Here is a 19,958-nt window from a genome sequence, read left to right as displayed (position 1 = left end):
ATCCGCTGCCACCCACCCCCAGTTCCCCATCCCAGCCCGGGGTCTGAAGGCCCCAGCAGGGGTGGGAGAGAAGGCAACAGTCACCAGGCCAGGCGGAAGGAACGGACACCGGACGCCAATGCCACCGGCTGACTGCGGGAGGTTGGCTGTGGGAGTGCACTGACCGCCAGGGGGCAGCTCCTGCGTTGAGCATCTGCCCCCTGGTGGTCAGTGCACATCATAGCAACTGGTCGACTGGTCATTCCACTTTAACAGTTGCTTAGGCTTTTATATAGATAGATAGATTAGACCCACTGCTAAATCTTGTTTTTGAATACCTTAAGAATTACTATATCATGTTTTTTTAATGTTGTGATAACCATGCCAATGTGCCAATATAATTTATGTTTTTTATGATCAATGTTTAAAAACATTGAAAAAGGATCCATAGGCTTCATTCATCAAAGAGCCAAAGGAATCCATGGTGCAAAAAAGGTTAAGAACCTCTATTATAGACCAAGTGATTATATTTAACAGACATCAACTAAATATAAAGTGTGGACCCTGTTTGGATTCTGATTTAAATAAACCAACTATTTAAAAAATAAGAATTGGACATAAATTTTCAAATACTCTTAAAACTTAAATGGGAAATAAATCCCATTACAAACCTTCCAGGGTAATGCAGTCCATAGTGAAAGCACGAGCCAACTGGGTTGAAACTTCCATGCTACGACAAATCAGTGTTTTTCCAAACACATGTTTGAAGGCTTTGTCAAATCTAGGATTGTACCTCAATTTACTTATCATAGGAATAGCATCCTAAAAATGAATATTTTGTTAGAAAACAAAGAGATCACAACACAGTTAATTAAAACATGTTAGCAGAATTATGAATTACATCTTTATGAAATAGAAATAAACACAAATGCCTTTATATTTCAAAACTATAGGTCTTTATACTGAAGAAGTTAGAAAAATCATTCTGCTAAAATATCCTGGAAATAGTGCCCATTTAATCATCTAGGTTTTCAAGAGTAGAGCACAGTGATAAAGAGCTTAGTAAACAAGCTGCCTAATTTCTCTATATAACAGTTTTTTCATTTATACAATTGCAATAACAACAGTATCTTTCTCATAAAGTTACTAAAACTAGACAAATTAATGTATGTGAAACAGGATAGCATCTGTCACATAAAAAGGCAAAACAAATGTAAACTAATAGTGTTTCCTCAAAATGTTTAATTTTAATTTATATCTATCTTAGTCAGAAAAATATTGTTTTCAGATAAAATTAAGAATAAAAGGAGAGGGCTTTCTTTACAGAACAGTGGCAGCTGTTTTGTTTAGGTAATGTAAAGGGAAGCACACTACATGCATTCTTTTGTGTCTTGCTTCATTCACAGGTCACATTTGTGACTCAATTTCTCCTCCCCCAAAATTCAAATACAATTTATAGATTTAAAAAAAAAAGATGGGCCCTCTAAGTAGCTTATAAGATTCTCATTGTTCCTCTGAAATTGTTGATCTTTCTCATAAGGTTTCAGCTCTAACCTTAGAAGAAAATAAAATAGTTGCTACTATCATGAACATTCTGAAAGCAAATACCTCAAAGCACTTTTTTCTTTTCAAAAATATACCAGCTAGTAACAAAGGCAACATTACACTTTCAAGCCTATCATCTTGCTAGATGTTTTAAATTTAATTTATAAACAATTTTAAACAGTATATTCAGAAAACTTAATACTCATTTTACATGACAGTTCCTCAGGGAATTCTCCAACTACCTAACTTTAATTTTGTCACCCTAGAATACATTCTCAAAGCATCCTCCATTTCTGTATTTTAACACTTTGCAGCATTTCCAATTATTTGTTTCATGTTGTGACTGTGCTCTATGGGGAAAAAGGCGTATTTATTTCACAGACCATGTGAATTCTAATGTACAGTGCCTGTGCGCTAACCATGTGTTGAACATGAGAAAAAGTAACTTATTGAAAGAAAGAAAGACCTTAACAGGCCAACTCACATTGGTTTCAGGATAGGCAGTATCCCTTACATCTAACTTATTAAGAGGCAGAAAAGTGACCTCCCCAGGAAGATTCATTTTATTAAACTCCATCAAAATCTTCGTGCTGACTTCATCTGAATCAACAATATGATAAAATAACCTACATGTAAACAGAATAACAGATTTTTATTGTTAGACATTTTTTAATTGCCAGACTTTAAAGTGTTATAAACATTTAAACTATTCACTTCCTTTCTATGCAATCCAATTTATATGCGGGTGGAGAGAAGAACTACTTAGAAAAAGCAAATTGTTACCACTCTAAGAAAAAGCCCCAAAAGGGGAAAGTTCTAGCTTCTACAATTAGAAACAAACAACTGGTACCTATACATTTAATTAGAAAATTAAGTAAGTAATTGAGGATACAAGAAGATAATGGGGGGGGGAAGGGGGAAGAAGATAATGGGAGATATATTGTACTAAAAACTACAAAAAGTTGTTTCTTTCTTTTTATTTCCTCTTTCCTTTAAAAACTGAAGATATCAAGCAAATAATCTCACCTATTTCCAGCCGTGACTTCCACACATGTGTAGAAAGCAGGCTCACACTCAAAGTTATTCATCACTATGCCATGATAGCCATTTTGAACATGCTGATTTATTCCTTTCCGACGGAAGTGGTCTAGCACTTTGTTTATGCTGTCTATTCCATTTAAAATGGCCTGTTTAGAAGTGAAAAATTTTAAAATAATTTACCAATGGCACTCTTGCTGGTAAAAAACCCATATCTCTATATTAAAAAATATGCCAGAGATTAAAGTAAAAGCACTTCTCCAACAACACATGCCCCTTGGAAATATGCCAACAACAATGCAATATCTTATATTATTAAAAGTACTATAATTAATAGCATGCTAAAACAATACCCATAGTTTCATATTTATAAGACAAGTGATTTGCACTCTCTTCTTATTTATTTCCTGGAACCAATTACCTACAGCTTGAAAGCTAATAAATTTTCGTGTGATAGCAACTGACTCGATGTAAACTGAGGTAAGGAAAAGAATCCGCTCACCTTTCCTGTTGCCGCTCTAAGAAGTTGTTGTTTCTTTTCAAGATCTTCTCTTTTAGCAGCAAGTGCTTGCTGTTCTGCATTCTCCTCTCTCCACAAGTAACTAACCAATAAAAATTAGACTGTCTTTAATTTCAAAAGACTTAAGAAGGTGCACTAACATACAAAATTTAGAGTAAAATAATGAAATCAAACGTATTTGAATAACTTTTAATTTAAAGACCATTCAACAGTCAGCTAGTTAGCATTCCTCAAAAAAAATTAACATATTTTAGTCTATACTAACTTTCTTTCACTTTGTAATTCATCTTTCTTATTTTTTACTTCATAGTATTTTCTGTCCAGTTCTTCTACTCGAGCTTTGACTTCATTAAGGTCCTGATCCAGTTTCTAAGGAAATAAAAATAATTCAAATTTAAAATCCAATTTCTCTTTCTCCCTTCCTCTCTAAAAAAATCAGTAAAAACAAAAAACTACCATATGTATATTAAATTGTGCTGGTCTTTTTAAAATTAGTACTGTCTTATGTATTTTAAGAGTAGCATGGAAAACTGTTAAAAATAAAACTTAAATAGGTGAAACTACACATTTATCTCTTTGGAAAGATTTTTACAAAATAACTAAAAGTTCTTACATTATACTGCTCCAAATTTTTCTCTTTATTTGCCTCAGTGTCTTCCAAATCCTTATGTATAGCAGCAATCTGTCTTTTCTTATCATTAATAGCTTGATCTAAAGATTTGAGTTCCTTTTTAATCCACTTATCTCTTTCTTCTTTTGATGTAAACTGGCTTCCTCGACCCTGCTTTGCATAAAGATCCGTTCTTTCCTGGGTAGCTTGGGCCAATCTACACAAGACAAAAGAGAATAGATTGAAAAACAGAACAGGAAATAAACAAGTTTAATTGCAATCAATACATCAAGAGTACATAGAGAAAATAGCCATCTAAAAAATTCCATTAAAAAAGGTATTAAGCAACTGCTACCTGATAGAGAGAGCTCCTTGGACTAGTACTATAAAATAATAAATTTATTTCAAAATCACAATTTAAGTCAGGTAAAATAGTCCATACCCTAAGAATTTCAGACAGAAAAGGTTTGCAATAGTCAGTAAATCTAGACAATTCTAGTAACCCGTTCTCCGGAATTTTCAAAAATGCTCCAACTATATTTAATTATATAAACACTTAAACTCCTTACAACTAAAGACACTATAAAGGTTAAAAGGCAAGAGAAAACATTCAAAACATATAAAATAAATATTGATGCCTATATTACATAAACCAATTCAATACAAAAGAAAATTTTTTTAAAGGGCAATTCACTAAAATGAAATGTAAGTGGCACATAAACATGATAATGCACTAAATCATAAAATCAGCAAACACTGGCAAGTCCAATCTACAAATACATACTAAAATGTCTAGCTGTTAAAATAGCATTGAAGGGGAGTTGGGGGGGGCGGTAATGGGGGAATAAGGACACATATGTAACACCGTAAACAATAAAGAAATTAAAAAACAAAAAGACACAAAAAAAGACAGCATTGAATAAAAAAAAAGTGGCAGAATAAAATATAAAGTAACATGTCATTTGGTGAAAAAACAAACAAACATGAATGATTTAAAAAGATCCAACATCTAGCTATGTTATTTTAGACATGTTATTTAACCTACTCGAGACTCAAGTTTGTCTCATATAAAGTGGGAATAATGTGGTTCTCTTAGGGCCTTTGAGTAAAAAGAATGTAGACAATATATGCACAATAATGCTTGGCCCACAGTATTTGTTTAACATTGGCTATTACTCTGTAATGGGCAATTAACTTTTGCCCTTAATACTGTGCCTTCTTAACCCATGACTATTTAGGTTCTATAGAAAACCTATACAGAAAGTTAAAAGTGGTGGTGAAAAAAATCCCAAACCTAGCAATTCCTCGCTCTTCTTTTTCTTTTACACTGTTGAATTTAGGTTCTGTTTCTGCCAATTCTTTCTGTTTTTCTTCTATTTTTTCAAGCAGCTTCTGCCTCTCTTTTAATAAGCGTTTCTGTAAATAAAGCAAGTAAAAATGCAATCTGCTTAAAAACTTTTGTTTAATTTATAAGTCTAACATAAAATGTTTTCTCATGAAAAAAATTCATTGAGAAAACTGATCCTGCAACACAAAACTAATTTTTAAATGTAAGAAACAAAGAGATAGTACTGAGTTGCTATGTGAATGCAAATTATTTTAATGTGCCAAATCTTTTACAAAAATTCAAGCATGCACCCATCACAGAAAGGACTCTTAGTCCTCTTCATCTGAATATTTATGTCTTTCATTTTTAGCATTTTAACTTACCCTTTGTTCACTATTGCCTGCCAATTCATCTTGTAAATCCTTTGCTTTAAGCTCCAACTTAGTCCTCTGCTTAATTTGTTCTTGTCTTTCAGCACTGAGCTGCTCCTTTTCTTCTTTCATAGCTGAAATTTTTGTTTTCAGTTCTCTAACTTGGCGTTCAATGTCCTATTCAAAAGTTTCAAATAGAAATGAGTCGGGCAATTAAAAGTACAACAGCAGAATTATAATACCACTAGAGGCCCAGTATATGACATTCATGTGTGTGTGTGGGGGGGGATGAGGGGGGAGTCCCTCAGCCCTGCCTGCACCCTCTTGCAATCTGGGAGCCCTCGGGGGATGTCCAACTGACGGCTTTGGCCCGAGAGGAGCAGGCCTAAGCTGTCAGTCGCACATCCTTAGCGCTGCCACTCGCCAGCTGTGAGCCGGCCTCAGGGCTTCTGGCTGAGCAGTGCTCCCTGTGGGAGTGCACTGACCACGAGGGGGCAGCTCCTGCATTAAGCATCAGCCCCCTGGTGGTCAGTGTGCATCATAGAGACCAGTCATTCGGTTGATTTGCATATTGGCCTTTTAGATTAGATTAGATTTGTCTGTTTTTTTCTTTCATTTACAAGTTCAGTACTCTCTGTTTCCAATACTCAATCCCAGTGACACCCCACTTAAAGTAATCATTCCCAATTCTCGTACAAAGGTCCTACTGTGGTAAAAAAAATAGCCTAGGTGTAGTTTGTAATCTTACCTCCATTTTATCTCTTGCATCCTGCTGGGCATCTCTTAATTGTCTGGATTTTTCTCCACTAGTTTCTCGCTTAGCAGAAAGCTAAAAACAACAACAAAACCAAGCTATTATTTCTAACTCATCTTGTATTTGTTTAATTTTTCAAAATACCTAGTTAAATTTTTAGATATCTGCTAAAATAATCATTCACTTTAAAAAATTTCACCAGAAAACTTAATGGTTTTCTTTAAATAGAAAATTCCCTAAAACAAATTTTTGTACAAAATGTCAGCAATAGTAATTACAAAATACATTTTTAAAAGCTAAGAAAAACATTCATAAAACTTTAAAGGTGGCTTGCTCTCATCTTGGTCTGAGACCCCACCTGATTATATTTCAGATATACAGCAAGGCCAATATGGGCCTACACATTTTTCTTAGAATAGACTGAGAGAACAAATTTGCTAACTAATAAATTCATTAAGGGGTTTTCAAATTTAATTTTCTATTTAAAAATCACTGAAAAGTATAAACATAGCATGAGTTTAACGCATTCATGGTAATAAAATTAATCTGAATTTAAGTGGCAAAGGTAAATATTTTACCTCATCAAGTTTAGCACGAGTCTCATTAAGTTCCTGATTGTAAATGGTATATTCCAGGGCTCGTCTCATTTTATCCCACTTCTGATACTGAGCTAGTTCTTCCTTTTCTTCCTCTAAGGTATGTAATCTCTCTTCAATGTATTTTAACAACTCATTGATTTTTTCCCGTTTGCCCTCTTTAAAAAAAAAAAAAAAAATGGGAGGGATGAAGGAGTTCAATACATTTTTATGTAATATCTCTTCTCAAATATACCATCAGTTAAACTTAATCTTAAGAACTACAGCATTATTTCTTTGATATTATGGGATGACCAAATCTAAGATAAAATGGCAATTATGATACTTTATTATGAAAAACAACAGAGAACAAACTTACACATAGTGACACTGATTCTCATATACATGTGGTAAGGGTCTCAGTTTAAGCTTCCTTTAAAAGCTTAACATTAAAAAACACAAAACCCTACTAATATCATTGGTGTCACTGATTCCCAATTTTACAATAATAGCATTATCTATAGCTGCTACATATTGAATGCCTATTATATTCCAATTATGGTGCTACTCTGCTCCTCTACTCACCACCATAAAACATGAAAAAGGATTTTACAGATGGGGAAGCTTTGAACCAGAGAGATCAAGTCTAAAGTTACAATGTCAGTTAATTATTAGATTTTGAATCCAGGACTGTCTGACCCTAAGTTATGACAGGACAAAGCACTTGAAGAGCAGAGTGGGTTTCCACAATAAATGCACTAATGATGAGTCTAAGTTCCAAGTTTTACATTTACTTGCTCCTAAACAACTTTTTTTTTTGAGGAATACATCCAAATTTATCTCACACAAAATGATGAGGACATTAGAGGCACAAAATAGTTGACCTAAAAGGGCATTACTACTTCACAGTAACAATTCTTTATTCAAAGAAATAAATTATTGGAAATCTCAAACCTTAAATTGCTTAAATTTAATTTTCTCTCCATTCAACATATAGGCAAAGTATCATACAATATACTCCTGAGATAGACATAACTCCTTTCCACTACAATACAATGAAAAGTAATTCACAACAAATAGAAATAAGGTACAATCACATTTCTTTTACCTGTTTCTTTCATTAAAGAAATACTTTCTTCTTTTCGTTCATCATATACTCTAGTACCAGCTACTTCTCTTAATAGTTTTAGTCTCTGAGAATCTGGTGCTGTTGCCATTTGGTTGATCTAAAAATTTTGGAAAAATAATTATTACAGCACTACAGACTGCTCTTTAAGAACTCTACCTTAAATGGGTATTCACATAAGTTGAGTACCAATTCACTAATATAATCTGTATAGTACTCAAGTATACCTATATACCTGTATTTCCTTTTACTTAAGTGAAATTTACCAAACAAAAATCTAAGATATATATTCATAAGTCAGATTTATGATAAAAAACCCCAAATTACAAATGACAGAGGAATGTCCCATGATCTCTTTTTCTTAGTCAATTTGACAAGGTATAAAAGATGAGATTCATTCTAAAGGAACAAAGTATTTTTAAAAGGGGAAACCTTAACTCACGCATTTTTTAAAAGCTATGATACTTTTAAAAGTATAACAAAAATGGTATTCTTAAAGTATAGATTAAAATAACTGTCTCACCGGGGTAGGGTGTATTAAAAAAAATAAAAGCAAAAACATCTTTAATATCTCACAAATATATGGCAAAGAAGATACATGACAGAGTGATAAAACCTAATTACCATGAAACTTTATATAACAAGCATGAGTTTCACATGTTCTTTAAAATAAAATGAAGCACTAAAGGTAAAAAATGCTATCACTGCATTAAAAATTCAAGTGACAGTTACTTTAACACTTTTACATAAAAGAGAATCAGCTCTGAGCTAAGAAAAATGGTCTGTCAAAAGTATACACAACAAAAGTATATGCAACAAAAAAAAACACCCTTCACGTCCTTCTCCTTGGGTACCCCAATTAAGCTTGTTCATTCACTAAATTTACTCAATTAAAAAATATTTAATGGCCCTAACTGGTTTGGCTCAGTGGATAGAGCGTCAGCCTGCGGACTCAAGGGTCCCAGGTTCAATTCCGGTCAAGGGCATGTACCTTGGTTGCGGGCACATCCCCAGTAGGGGGTGTGTGCAGGAGGCAGCTGATCAATGTTTCTCTCTCATCGATGTTTCTAATTCTCTATCCTCCTCCCTCCCGCTCTGTAAAAAGTCAATAAAATATATTAAAAAACATATTTAATGAATCATTACAACATATATGCCACTCTGCTGGGCACTGGGAAAGAAAACAGTGAACAAAACAGAAAAGGTCTTGCCCTCATGAAACTTATTCTAGTGGAAAAAAAAGGAAATAAGCATACCATCACAGTATAACACAACTGCTATGAAAAAAAAAACAAAATAAAGAAATAAAGCATATAGAGTAGGGGTGAAGGCAATACTTCTGTAGATAAAAAAGTCACGATGGGCCATATGAAATCACACATGAGCAGAAATTAAAATAATGTAAAGTGGCCCATGTTGCATGTGTGAAGGGGAGACTCAGATAACTGCTATTTCAAACCAGCCTCCTTTTAAAAAAAATGTCTTATGCCAAAACCGGTTTGGTTCAGTGGATAGAGCATCAGCCTGCGGACTGAAAGGTCCCAGGTTCGATTCCGGTCAAGGGCATGTACCTTGGTTGCGGGCACATACCCAGTAGAGGGTGTGCAGGAGGCAGCTGATTGATGTTTCTAACTATCTATCTCTCTCCCTTCCTCTCTGTAAGAAATCAATAAAAAATACATTTTAAAAAAAAAATGTCTTATAAACCATCTTTTAAAAATCCTGTTCTTCTGGTATCACATTTTCCAATGTGAAACACCATACCCTTCCTAATCACTTCTGAATGCTAACTTTCCAACACAAATCTAAAAAAGCCTTCAATATGATATTAGAAGTGGACATTTGTTAAGAACTCCCCCCTAGTCCAAACAAACATTACAGAAAACTTTAGGACATTATAGGTACGTCTTAAGAAAAATTAATTATCTTAGATATAGTTTAAAGTATATTAGAAAATCGTAGAACAATCAGCTAAAGTATATAGAAACTAAAAACTACAATGAATATAATCTCTATAAGGAAAATAATATGTAGCATTATGGTGAATTCTAGTAATGTAAGCTTTTAGCATTTTAATTTTGTGATATACTTTTAGAAAGTAATATTTTCAAATGTGATTTTTACAGAATTTCTACAATATTCATAATTTATGATTTTAAAAGATTTCCAAAAACCTAAATGTCTTCCAGTGCAATGTACCTTAGAAAGTGATACAGGTCACTAAGGAAAGATGATCCACTTAAACTCTACAGAAATACTTCCCATCCCATTATGCAACGGATCTACTTTGTATTTTATAGCCACATAAAAGTAATACTAACTTCAATACAAAATAAACCAGTGAAAACAAGACTTAAGGTACATTTTCGCTTCAACTTAACCACTACAATAAACCAAATCATTCACTGAATATACTCAGAAATCAAATTCTATTAAAAAAGGACATACAATTTTTTTACCTTTCCTTGTTTAACAATATAATAAGGATTACTTCGAGAAAAACCAGCACTTTCAAGGAGATTCATCACATCATTTTTCCTGTTGATAAAGATTGAAAATTTCAGATAAATAACCAAAAAATGAGTACACTAACTTTTGGGTTAAGGAGCATGAGGGAGTACAGAACAGTCATTAAACCATCTGTTGTATTAGCCTCAGAGAATCTTCTGATTTAACGTTTATGCTCTAAATATTGATTTGTAGAACATAAGTAAATATACTTCTATTAGGCAAGTAAAAAATACTTTCACTCTGTTGCAAAGAAATTACAAATGTGAAGAAAAATGCTTACGTGACCATTTTCTTGTCTAAGAAATATTGATCCTTTTTGGCACCAATAACTCTTCGAAGTGAAACTTCCTCTTTATCAATCTAAGAAGAAGAAAAAAGTAAAAGCCCAGAGTTAATAGTATAAGTAAAAAACGTTAAAGGTCACTTTAGAGTCCCTAAACATAACAATTATTTTGACATTTCAATCTCACTACAGGTATGCTATGAATACTCAATTCTTATGATAAAGACATTTTTTTCACAACAGCTTGAACATTCCCACTTATTTATTATTTATAAGAATGTTCATTATAATTTTAAAACAAAGTTAGTATGTAAACTGTATAGTAACTCTGGCATAAATGAAATTATAATAGCTTACATAAAGCTATAAATAAATGTTTTAAAGCATAAAAAAAAATCAGCTGCAACAATAAAATTCTCAACATTAATAAAAAGAAAAAGCAGTTACTCACTGGCAATCGGTTGTCTGAATTGTCAAAAATAATTTCCACAAAAGCAGAAATAACACGAGGACCTGTACCCTCCTAAAACATGAGAAAAATAAATTTTAAATTTAAGTGGTATTTTCAAATACTTTAAACACATTTCAAGTTAGTGCATGGTGTAACAAGCCTGATTCAATGGAGAAAAATTTCTACCAGACTAGTATACATCTCTCTTGCCAAAATAGCAGATACTAGGATATTAGATATTAGGATAGTAATATTTAACCTAAAGGCTTTTGATTCTGAATGAGAATACAAAAGATGTTAAAGTTAGGTCCTCATTAGAGCAGAGCACAAGACCCCATAGACACTAAATTCTACCTATATGATAATATCTAAAACACTTTGAGGCTTTTCTTTTACAGACTCATGTTAAGGCTGAAAATGAACCCTAATAAATCATATAACTATTGAAACTCTTTTTTCAACATTTGAGATAGTCTATGTTTTAAATCTGCTAAGAAAACACATTTAACATGTGTCACACTTAAACGAATTTATGACCTAACCACTTACATAACCAAGTCCAGGTAATTTTAAGATTCTGGACATGGTATCATGTAGTGATTCAACACAATGGAGAATATCTAAAAAGATTATTCTTTTAATGCCAATATGAGAAACTTAAACAGAGATTTTTCTATAAGGAATTAGTCCTGATTACTGAGTCAAACGTTCAAATTTGGGGAGTAGGGTGGAGAGCTATTTAAAACAAAAAAAAAAAACACTTCCTAGGTGTGAGAGACATTATTGAGATATATGGAGGAATCTTACTTTCTGATCCTTAATTATAAGCTTTATTCAAACCAGAAATATAAATTATACTATTTTATGTCTTTTGTGATTTTTATCCTAAAACTACTTTAGTTCGTTATTCATAAAAATCTAATGAAAAATTATAATTTTTTTTACACATACTTCTTTTATATTGGAAAATGTTAACATTTAAGTAAAAATATAGCTAAAAATGGTAACAACTTTATGCTGCTTAGTTTGCAATGGTTACTTCTATATGGTCCCATTTAACTTTTGGTTCTGAGTCTCGAAGTTCCTAATCCCCAATATCAAACGCTTCTTTTTCCTCGGCAAACCTTCTCAAGCTTTACCAGACAATATCCTTAATAAAGAATTTATATTTATATGGAAGACATATCCATCTATAGACAAATCCTACAATTTTATCATTCGATTAAAATTAGGGCTTTATCCTGTATTAACAGATTAAATTTTACAGCAGAATGAGGCTATATCATATTCAAAAGGATCTGAAACTTGAACAAATAATTTATCAGGATTGACAATGTATTTTAAAATATATACTACTGTCTTGGCTGGTGTGGCTCAGTTGGTTGGAGCATCATCCCATGCACCAAAAGGTTGCAGGTTCGATCCCTGGACAGGGCATATTTATTTGGGAGGCAGCCAATCTGTTTCTCTCTCTAAAATTGGTAGAAACATATCCTCAGGGGAGAATTAAAGTAAATAAATAAAAATAAAAATATATACAGCTGACCCTTGAACTGTGAGGGTCCACTTATATGCAGGTTTTTAAAACGGATCTGTACATGTTGTTCAAGGATCCACTGGTGATTGGAAATCTGCATATTTGGAGAGCTGGCTGTAGTTACATGCAGATTTCCTACTGAAGGCAGTGGATACCACTATCCCTTGAGTTGTTCAAGGATTAACTGTAATATCAATAATGTCTTAAAGCAGCCTCACTCACATGCAATAAAGCCAATCGCTGTTCCGGACGAAGATGACTAAACTCATCACTGAGAACAAACTGAATTGCTAGAAATATAAAAACATAACAATTAGTACAGTCTAAAATGAATTTATGCCTTACGAATAATTTCCCATATCTTCCTAGAATATTATGTATCAGGTAATGAACAATGCAGATAAAGTGGATTACCTGCTTCATATAAACAACAACAAAAAAGCAGATAATGTGCCTGTATTTCAGACTAATCAGCTAGAAAATGATAATATAAGAAAACTATTAAGAAGCTTTCACTGAGCACGGCTGGCATGGCTCAGTGGTTGAGCGTTAACCTATGAACCAGGGGTCACAGTTCGATTCCCGGTCAGGACACATGCCCCGGTTGTGGGCTCAAACCCCAATGTGGGGCGTGCAGGAGGCAGCCGACCAATGATTCTCTCTTATCATTGATGTTTCTATCTCTCTCTCCTTTTCCCTTCTTCTCTGAAATGAAAAAAATATTTTTTTAAAGCGTTCACTGAAACATTTAAGGTAATAAAATAAAAAGAAAATACAAAGGTACAGGAAGAGACAGCAGAATTAAGGTCTACTTCTTAATCAAAGTACTCACTGACTTGTTAGGTTAACACTATATTTGCTTTTACCCACTAGATATGTTATATGTTATTTATTAACAAATTAGAATACATTCCTACAATATCCTTAATTGGATACTTTGTCAAAAGAAATAGAACTAAGTAAAAATATAGGGAAATGCCCTGGATGGTGTGGCTCAGTTAGCTGGGTGTGGTCCCGTGCACCAAAAGGTTGCCTAGTTGGTGTGTTCAGTGGTTGAATGTCGACCTATGAACCAGGAGATCACAGTTCAATTCCTAGTCAGGGCACATGTCTGGGTTGTGGGTTCAATCCCCAGAAGGGAGCATGCAGGAGGCAGCCCATCAATAATGCTCTCTCATCACTGATATTTCTAATTCTCTCTCCTCTCCCGTCCTCTCTGAAAGCAATTAAAAAATACTTTAAAAAATAAGATAAAAAATTTAAAATATATATAGGGAAATATTTCAGAGTCCTACCTTCTACTCAACTGCTTCCATAAGGAGTCACTCCTACTTCCATGTAGAGCACTTAAATGGACCTGATCTAGAAATGGAACTCTTTACCCAGTTGTTCTGTTCCTAGTCCACCCAAAAGACCTTTGACAGTGTGTATGTGTGCATGAATGGGGGTGAAGGTGAGGACTGGCTGTCTTTTATAATCACCTTGGAGTGGGGGGTGGAAGGAAAATGAATTTAAATTGCTCTCATTCCCGAGAAGATTATGAAATACTCATTTCCACTCCAAGCCACTCTCTTACCATCCCCAAATTACTACACTGATAGGATACAGAGTAGTACCTTTTAGCTTTACAAGCAGACAGAATAGAACTTTTGCTTTTCTAAACCCACCCTTTTCCTCAAATACTAATCAACTAAGAGGTTCAAAAATTTTCCAACTCACTCTTTATATAGTCTAATTCTGTTAACATGATTTTTTCTGCCCAGATGATTTGCTAACAGAGGCATTACTATACTTAAATGCATCTAATCTTTAGAGATAATTTTCAAAGTCCTATTTACTATCTGCAAACTGACAATAATCTATTGAGTTTACAAAGTTTTTACACCCCTCCATCCATTATAAAAATAATTGGTTTAGAGACCCGGCTGGGTTTGCTCAGTGATTAGAGCATCGAACCTCAGGTTCGATTTCTGGTCAAGGGCAGGTATCTTGGTTACAAGTTTATAATTCACACAACCCATCTAAGGCAGGCAGGGTGAACATCTCTGTTCCTAAAATGGAAAGATTAATTTGAGAGGCTAAGTGTTTTGCCCAGTCTCACAGAGCTCATTAATCACTAGGTATAGAGTAGAACTCAGGTCCTTACACTCTTAACTCTCTAAACTACAACCCTGTATGAAGAAGTATTTCTTGGATTTCATGCAAACATAATCTCAAAATGAGCTATCTTAAGATAGGTAGATCTTAATATATTTAAAATTCAAAAAACAATACCTACCATAAAAAAAGTTACTTTTTCCAGATCCATTTCTGCCCACTATAAAATTTCAAAAAAAGTATGTTATTTTGTGTAAGAAACTATAAAATTAAAACTTTACTGAAAGTATTAGAAAATTTATAAATCCAAGTTTCTAGCATATCTTAATATATAATATTAAATAAAACAGAACAGTAAACAAAAGAAATCAATAAACAAAACAGCTTTAATCACCAAATGAGTATAATTTTTATATAGACCTCAGATATCTTTTTCTCTAAAGAAAATAATTTAATTGTTGATATTTTTGCTCTTTCCCAATAGTTTAAAATTAATAGAAATAACTAAATACACTGCCTGGTTTTCATAATTTATAATCATTACAATGTACAATAATTCTATTTTAATTGTATATAAAGTATTTCTTAACCTTTTGCACTCGGATGTCGAGTGTGACTCGACACGGTTAGCATTAGAATAAAGGAATCGAGTAAAAAGCAAGCGAGTGCAAAGGGTTAATAATGTAAAGATGCACATATTACTAACACTTTTAAAAATACTCGAATCATTTTAAATTCTCAAACTATTCACATGTTAAATAATTTATGATCAGCCCTATGTACATAATATAGTTCCATACTCACAAAAGTACAGATAACTGTAAAGCATTGTTTTTTTCTCTCTGAATTCAGAAATAAGCTATCCTTTCTAATAATAGACAAAGATGCAAATTGACCGCACCTTCACTACACACAAGCCACGCCCACCAGCCAATCAAGATGAGTATGCAAATTACCCCAACAAAGATGGCGGCTAATTTGCATATCAAGACAGTCGAAAGAAGCCAAGAGCTGCAGAAGGGAGTAAAGCTTCCAAGAAGCAAGCAAGGGGGGTGGGGAGGAGAAGGGAGGAGCGAAGTCAGGGCCGGGGACGTAGGGAAAAGCAGGCGGGCTGGCGGAGAAGGCGGGGCGGGCAACAAGGATGGATCGGAGGCGGGGTAGAGTGCAGCAGGAAATCCTATTGCAGGATTTTTCCTGCAACGGGAACGCTAGTCCTATACATAAAAGGATATCAAATGTTTTGAGTTTAATGAATTCATTTGAGTGTTTTGTTTTGCAACATTTTCATTAAGATTCTTAATCTTGACCAAAATATGCTGAACAATTTAGCCTCAAAGTTATCACCTTTACTGCAAAGTAAATCCTAAAGAGATCACTTATGTTATGCCAGAAAGTAATGAAGTGTTTTTAAAAAGAGGCATATAACAGACACAGAGGCCAGCTTGAAGAGGCTTCCCCTGGCTAAATCTAGGACAACATGAGTACCATAATAATTAGAAGAATTAGAAATTAGTGCTGGGGGGAATAATCCATGAGTTCATACTGACAACAAAAAGATAAGCAACCAAGAAGAAAGGGCTCTTAGTTGATCATGGTAAATGTGAAAGGAATGCTGGAAATGGGGAAAAAAATCATTTGAAACCATCAGAATAAAGAACTATTAATGGATACAAAATGTAGAGGAAAATTTTTATAAAGATCACCATCTTTGCATGTTCCAAAAGTATCTCCCCATTCCCACAGTATTTATTAGTTGCAAGGGAAAATAACTATACAGTAGAAAAATTAGACACGACCTTGACTGAGTGTTCGAAAGTAACATCAGCAAAAGGAAGATGGCACAATATTTTAATAAAACAATGTTATAAAAGATAAAGAAACACTGTAGAAAGGTCCACCTTAAAGGAACCTAAAGAGACATGACAACTAAATGCAATGCCTGATCTTAAATTAGATCCTTTACTGGAGGGGGGAGATGCTATAAAGAGCATTTCTGGGTCAATCACAGAACTGGAAAATGAACAGCAAATGACTGCACTGATGTGAAGTTCACTGAAGTCGTTAAGTATACTATGATTATGCAAGAGAATATCCCTTTTCTTAGAAAGTTCACATTGAAGTCTGAGGTAAAGTTCCATGATATATGTAACTTACATGTAAAAATTCAGAACATCAAAAAAACACTTGTGCTGGCTCTCTGAGCAAAACGGAGTATTATCACCAGAAGAACCTGTAGGCTATTGCAGGGCAATCCTCACATAGCTGCTTTTTCATTTACTCTTCCCAACAGCCCTATGAGATGGGTATCATCACCTCCACTTTACAAATGAGAAAACCGAAGCCCCTCGGGGAGTCAAGATTGAAAAAGAACACATGCCAGAACCGGGATTTGAATCCCATCCAATTTTCCTTCAAAGTTTATGACCTTCCCACCAAGTTGGCTTTCTGCTGCTACTGTGATTGTTGTACTCTCAGGCAACACATATTGAATGATATTTGCCAGGCAGCGTTCTAAAAGTTACAGGGAGTAGCCACTTTAGTCTCCATTTTACAAATCAGGAATTAAGCTTAGAGAGGCTAAGTAACTTGTTTAGGGTCGTGCATCTAGTAAATGTGGTCTATCCTTAGACATTATGACAGGGAGACAAGAAATCTGAGAACAATGTCATTTGTGCATAAAGAATAGTCATCTTTGAAACAGGCAATAGTGAGCATTTTAACTACAAAATGGCACTAAATTTAGTGCCATTCACTATAAACTTAAAGCTGTGCAAACACACACACACGGGAGTATACCCAAATAAAGTAATGTATGACTGTCTTATTCAAATACTTTAAATGTGTAAAATAAGCAATTCATCAGTGCAGACAGAAGACAAATAAGTTATTTCATACAGGAAAAAATACATAGTTATGTATACTCAAAGGTAACTTTGTCTCCGTAAGCCCAGATACAGGCAGAATGTAAACCGGCTGCAAAGGTATACATCTGGTCTCGTGAGCCACGAACACTTACCAATCACATTATGTTTGGAACTGAAGGGATCTACAATTGTCTGATCTCTGTAACTTCGAAAACCCTGGATGATAACCTAACAAATAAATAAAAGGGATTTTTTTTTTCAGAACACACACAAAGAAATAAACTTCTAAAACACGTTTTCTTTTGCCCTTCTTGCCCTTTCTGGTTTCTCCTTTAAGATAGGAAACTGTCGACTTCTCCTAAGAATATTTCATTGTGGAAAGTGGCGATTATAAAAAATCGTCGGAGCATACACCGTCCGTGTATCAGGGACCATTGCCAGTGTGTTGAGTTTTCATTAGTAACCGGTTCGGGGCGTCTCGAAACCAAGCACCCTGGGAAAGGGGCGCTGGACCCCCAACCTGAAGGGCTCAAGTAAATGCGTCAAGTAGGCAGGCTGGCCCCAGCTTTTTTGATCCGAGAGAAACACGGGACAGCCCCCCCCCCCCCCCCCAAAAAAAAGGAGACGTTGCAAGAAAGGAGTGCTGAGAGCCTAACATTTCCGACAGGGAAACTTTCCCAAAGGACCGCGAATGGGCTCCTGTGTGTGCAGGACTCTGCGCGGGAAGACCGTTTTGACAGAAGTAAACAATAAGGAGGCGCCACACATTCTGCCAGAATCAAGTCCCTTTTACTCCCCCTGTCAGACCGGGAGGAGAAAGGCAGCCAGGGAAGCCGACACCCCACCCAGCCTGTGCCCCCCAGGGGCGCCCCCGGGCCGGGGAGACACATCTCCAACACACCCCAGCGAAAGACCCGCGCGGGGTTCTCCCCGCAGGATCCCACAGCTCCCCGGCCTCTCCCACCCCCTCTACCCCCCACCCCACCCCCCGCCTCCGGGAAGGCCCGATCTCTCCACAAGGCCCGCCCCGCCCGCCCCTCCACACCTCTCCCAGGTTCTTTCTCCTTCAAACAAGTGCCCTGCACAGAGGCCCGGGCTGCAGAGGGGCGCCCCAATTCTCAGCGATCCCCGCGCTCCGGAGGCGGGGCCTTTCTCCGCCCCCCCAGTCCCTTGTCCCACCCAGGTCCCCCTGTGCCGGGAGTAGTGAGGCCGCAGGTCGTGCCGCGACATCCCCGCCTCTAGGAGCGGTCCTCACGGGCCCGTGAGGGGTGTGAGGGACGCACAGACCTTACCTGCTTTATGTACATGGTTCCGTGACCCCAACCGGGGAGAAGGGCTGCCCGTGAAGAAACAACAGCGCGGCCGCGGGGGTCAGGTGAGACACCTAAGGGACCCCTCCCCCTAAGCGCCAATCCGTCCCGCCAGCCAAACAAAATGGCGTCGCCCCGGGAGGCGGAGTCCGCGCCTCGGACGGAACCACCCTCGTTTTCCCCAACAAAGCGTAGGGGGAGTCAGGGTCAGGTCTGCTTTATCTGTCTTAGAAAAGGAGGCTTCTCCGGCGTCCTGAGGTGGATTTCATTTGGTTATTAAATTTCCATTTGTAGCTGAAACTTTCCTGAGAGTTAGTCGGAAGCTTCATTCGGTAAAGTCTTGAACGTGAGGTTGGCTCGTATTCCCTCCGAGCGTGGAGCCAATGGTTGCGTCCACAAGGGGGAACCTTCGGCGCCAAAGCCAAGTATGGGAGTCGGAGGACCAATAGCTGTGCGGGCCGGCGGTCACGTGGTCTCGGGCTGTTTAAAAATGCGGACCCGGAGCGGGCTGCGTCCCTGGACCCACAGAATGCCGGTGGTCTCTGGAATTCAGCGTGCGGAATCCTCTCTCTCTCTCTCTGCTTACTGAAACTCTCACATTTATGATAGAAATGTAATGTGATACAACCACTTTATTGTAAAATTAAATATACATCTATCCTATGATCTAAGCCCAAGATGAACATACCGTATATGTCCTCAATGATTTTTTAAGGATGTTCGTGGCAACTTTATTTACAATGGTCCCAAACTGGAACAACCCAAATATCTACCAACTGATGACTCAATCAATAAATTGAGGTATATATTTTTATTGACAATAAAAAGAAAAGAACTACTGATAGGTGCAATGACATAGATGAATCTCAAAAATACACTGAGTGAAGCTCAAAGATATACTGATGAATCTTAGATAGATATATATATATATATATATATATATATATATATTCCAAATGAATACATATTTCTATGTATATGAAGTTCTAGGACAAGTGAAACAAACTTATGGAAAAAAATCAGAAAAGTGATTGCTTCGGGGACGTTAGGAGGGAACTGG

The 19,958-nt window shown here is 35.9% G+C and overlaps 1 protein-coding gene across 1 annotated transcript in view; it reads right to left on the bottom strand.

Moving 5' to 3' along the window:
* The window catches only part of SMC3 (structural maintenance of chromosomes 3), a 31,036-nt gene extending 12,031 nt beyond the window's left edge, over positions 1 to 19,005 (bottom strand). Inside the window, exons 1-18 of the mRNA XM_054729082.1 lie at positions 18,881 to 19,005; positions 17,741 to 17,816; positions 14,906 to 14,944; positions 12,850 to 12,917; positions 11,091 to 11,162; positions 10,637 to 10,716; positions 10,305 to 10,383; positions 7,828 to 7,945; positions 6,723 to 6,898; positions 6,139 to 6,219; positions 5,403 to 5,567; positions 4,987 to 5,108; positions 3,696 to 3,909; positions 3,348 to 3,451; positions 3,065 to 3,164; positions 2,551 to 2,711; positions 2,009 to 2,150; positions 651 to 801 (exon numbers count right to left, since the gene is read on the bottom strand). Of these exons, the coding sequence (XP_054585057.1) occupies positions 651 to 801; positions 2,009 to 2,150; positions 2,551 to 2,711; positions 3,065 to 3,164; positions 3,348 to 3,451; positions 3,696 to 3,909; positions 4,987 to 5,108; positions 5,403 to 5,567; positions 6,139 to 6,219; positions 6,723 to 6,898; positions 7,828 to 7,945; positions 10,305 to 10,383; positions 10,637 to 10,716; positions 11,091 to 11,162; positions 12,850 to 12,917; positions 14,906 to 14,944; positions 17,741 to 17,816; positions 18,881 to 18,895 (1,963 nt within the window). The 5' untranslated portion in view covers positions 18,896 to 19,005. The remainder of the gene's footprint in view (positions 1 to 650; positions 802 to 2,008; positions 2,151 to 2,550; positions 2,712 to 3,064; positions 3,165 to 3,347; positions 3,452 to 3,695; positions 3,910 to 4,986; positions 5,109 to 5,402; positions 5,568 to 6,138; positions 6,220 to 6,722; positions 6,899 to 7,827; positions 7,946 to 10,304; positions 10,384 to 10,636; positions 10,717 to 11,090; positions 11,163 to 12,849; positions 12,918 to 14,905; positions 14,945 to 17,740; positions 17,817 to 18,880) is intronic.
* Positions 19,006 to 19,958: the final 953 nt, after the last annotated feature.

The sequence above is a fragment of the Eptesicus fuscus genome, chromosome 17, assembly GCF_027574615.1.
Source record: "Eptesicus fuscus isolate TK198812 chromosome 17, DD_ASM_mEF_20220401, whole genome shotgun sequence".
NCBI lineage: Eukaryota > Metazoa > Chordata > Mammalia > Chiroptera > Vespertilionidae > Eptesicus > Eptesicus fuscus.
Note: the sequence above shows the minus strand (reverse complement) of the source record. Positions and strands in the feature narration are given on the sequence as shown.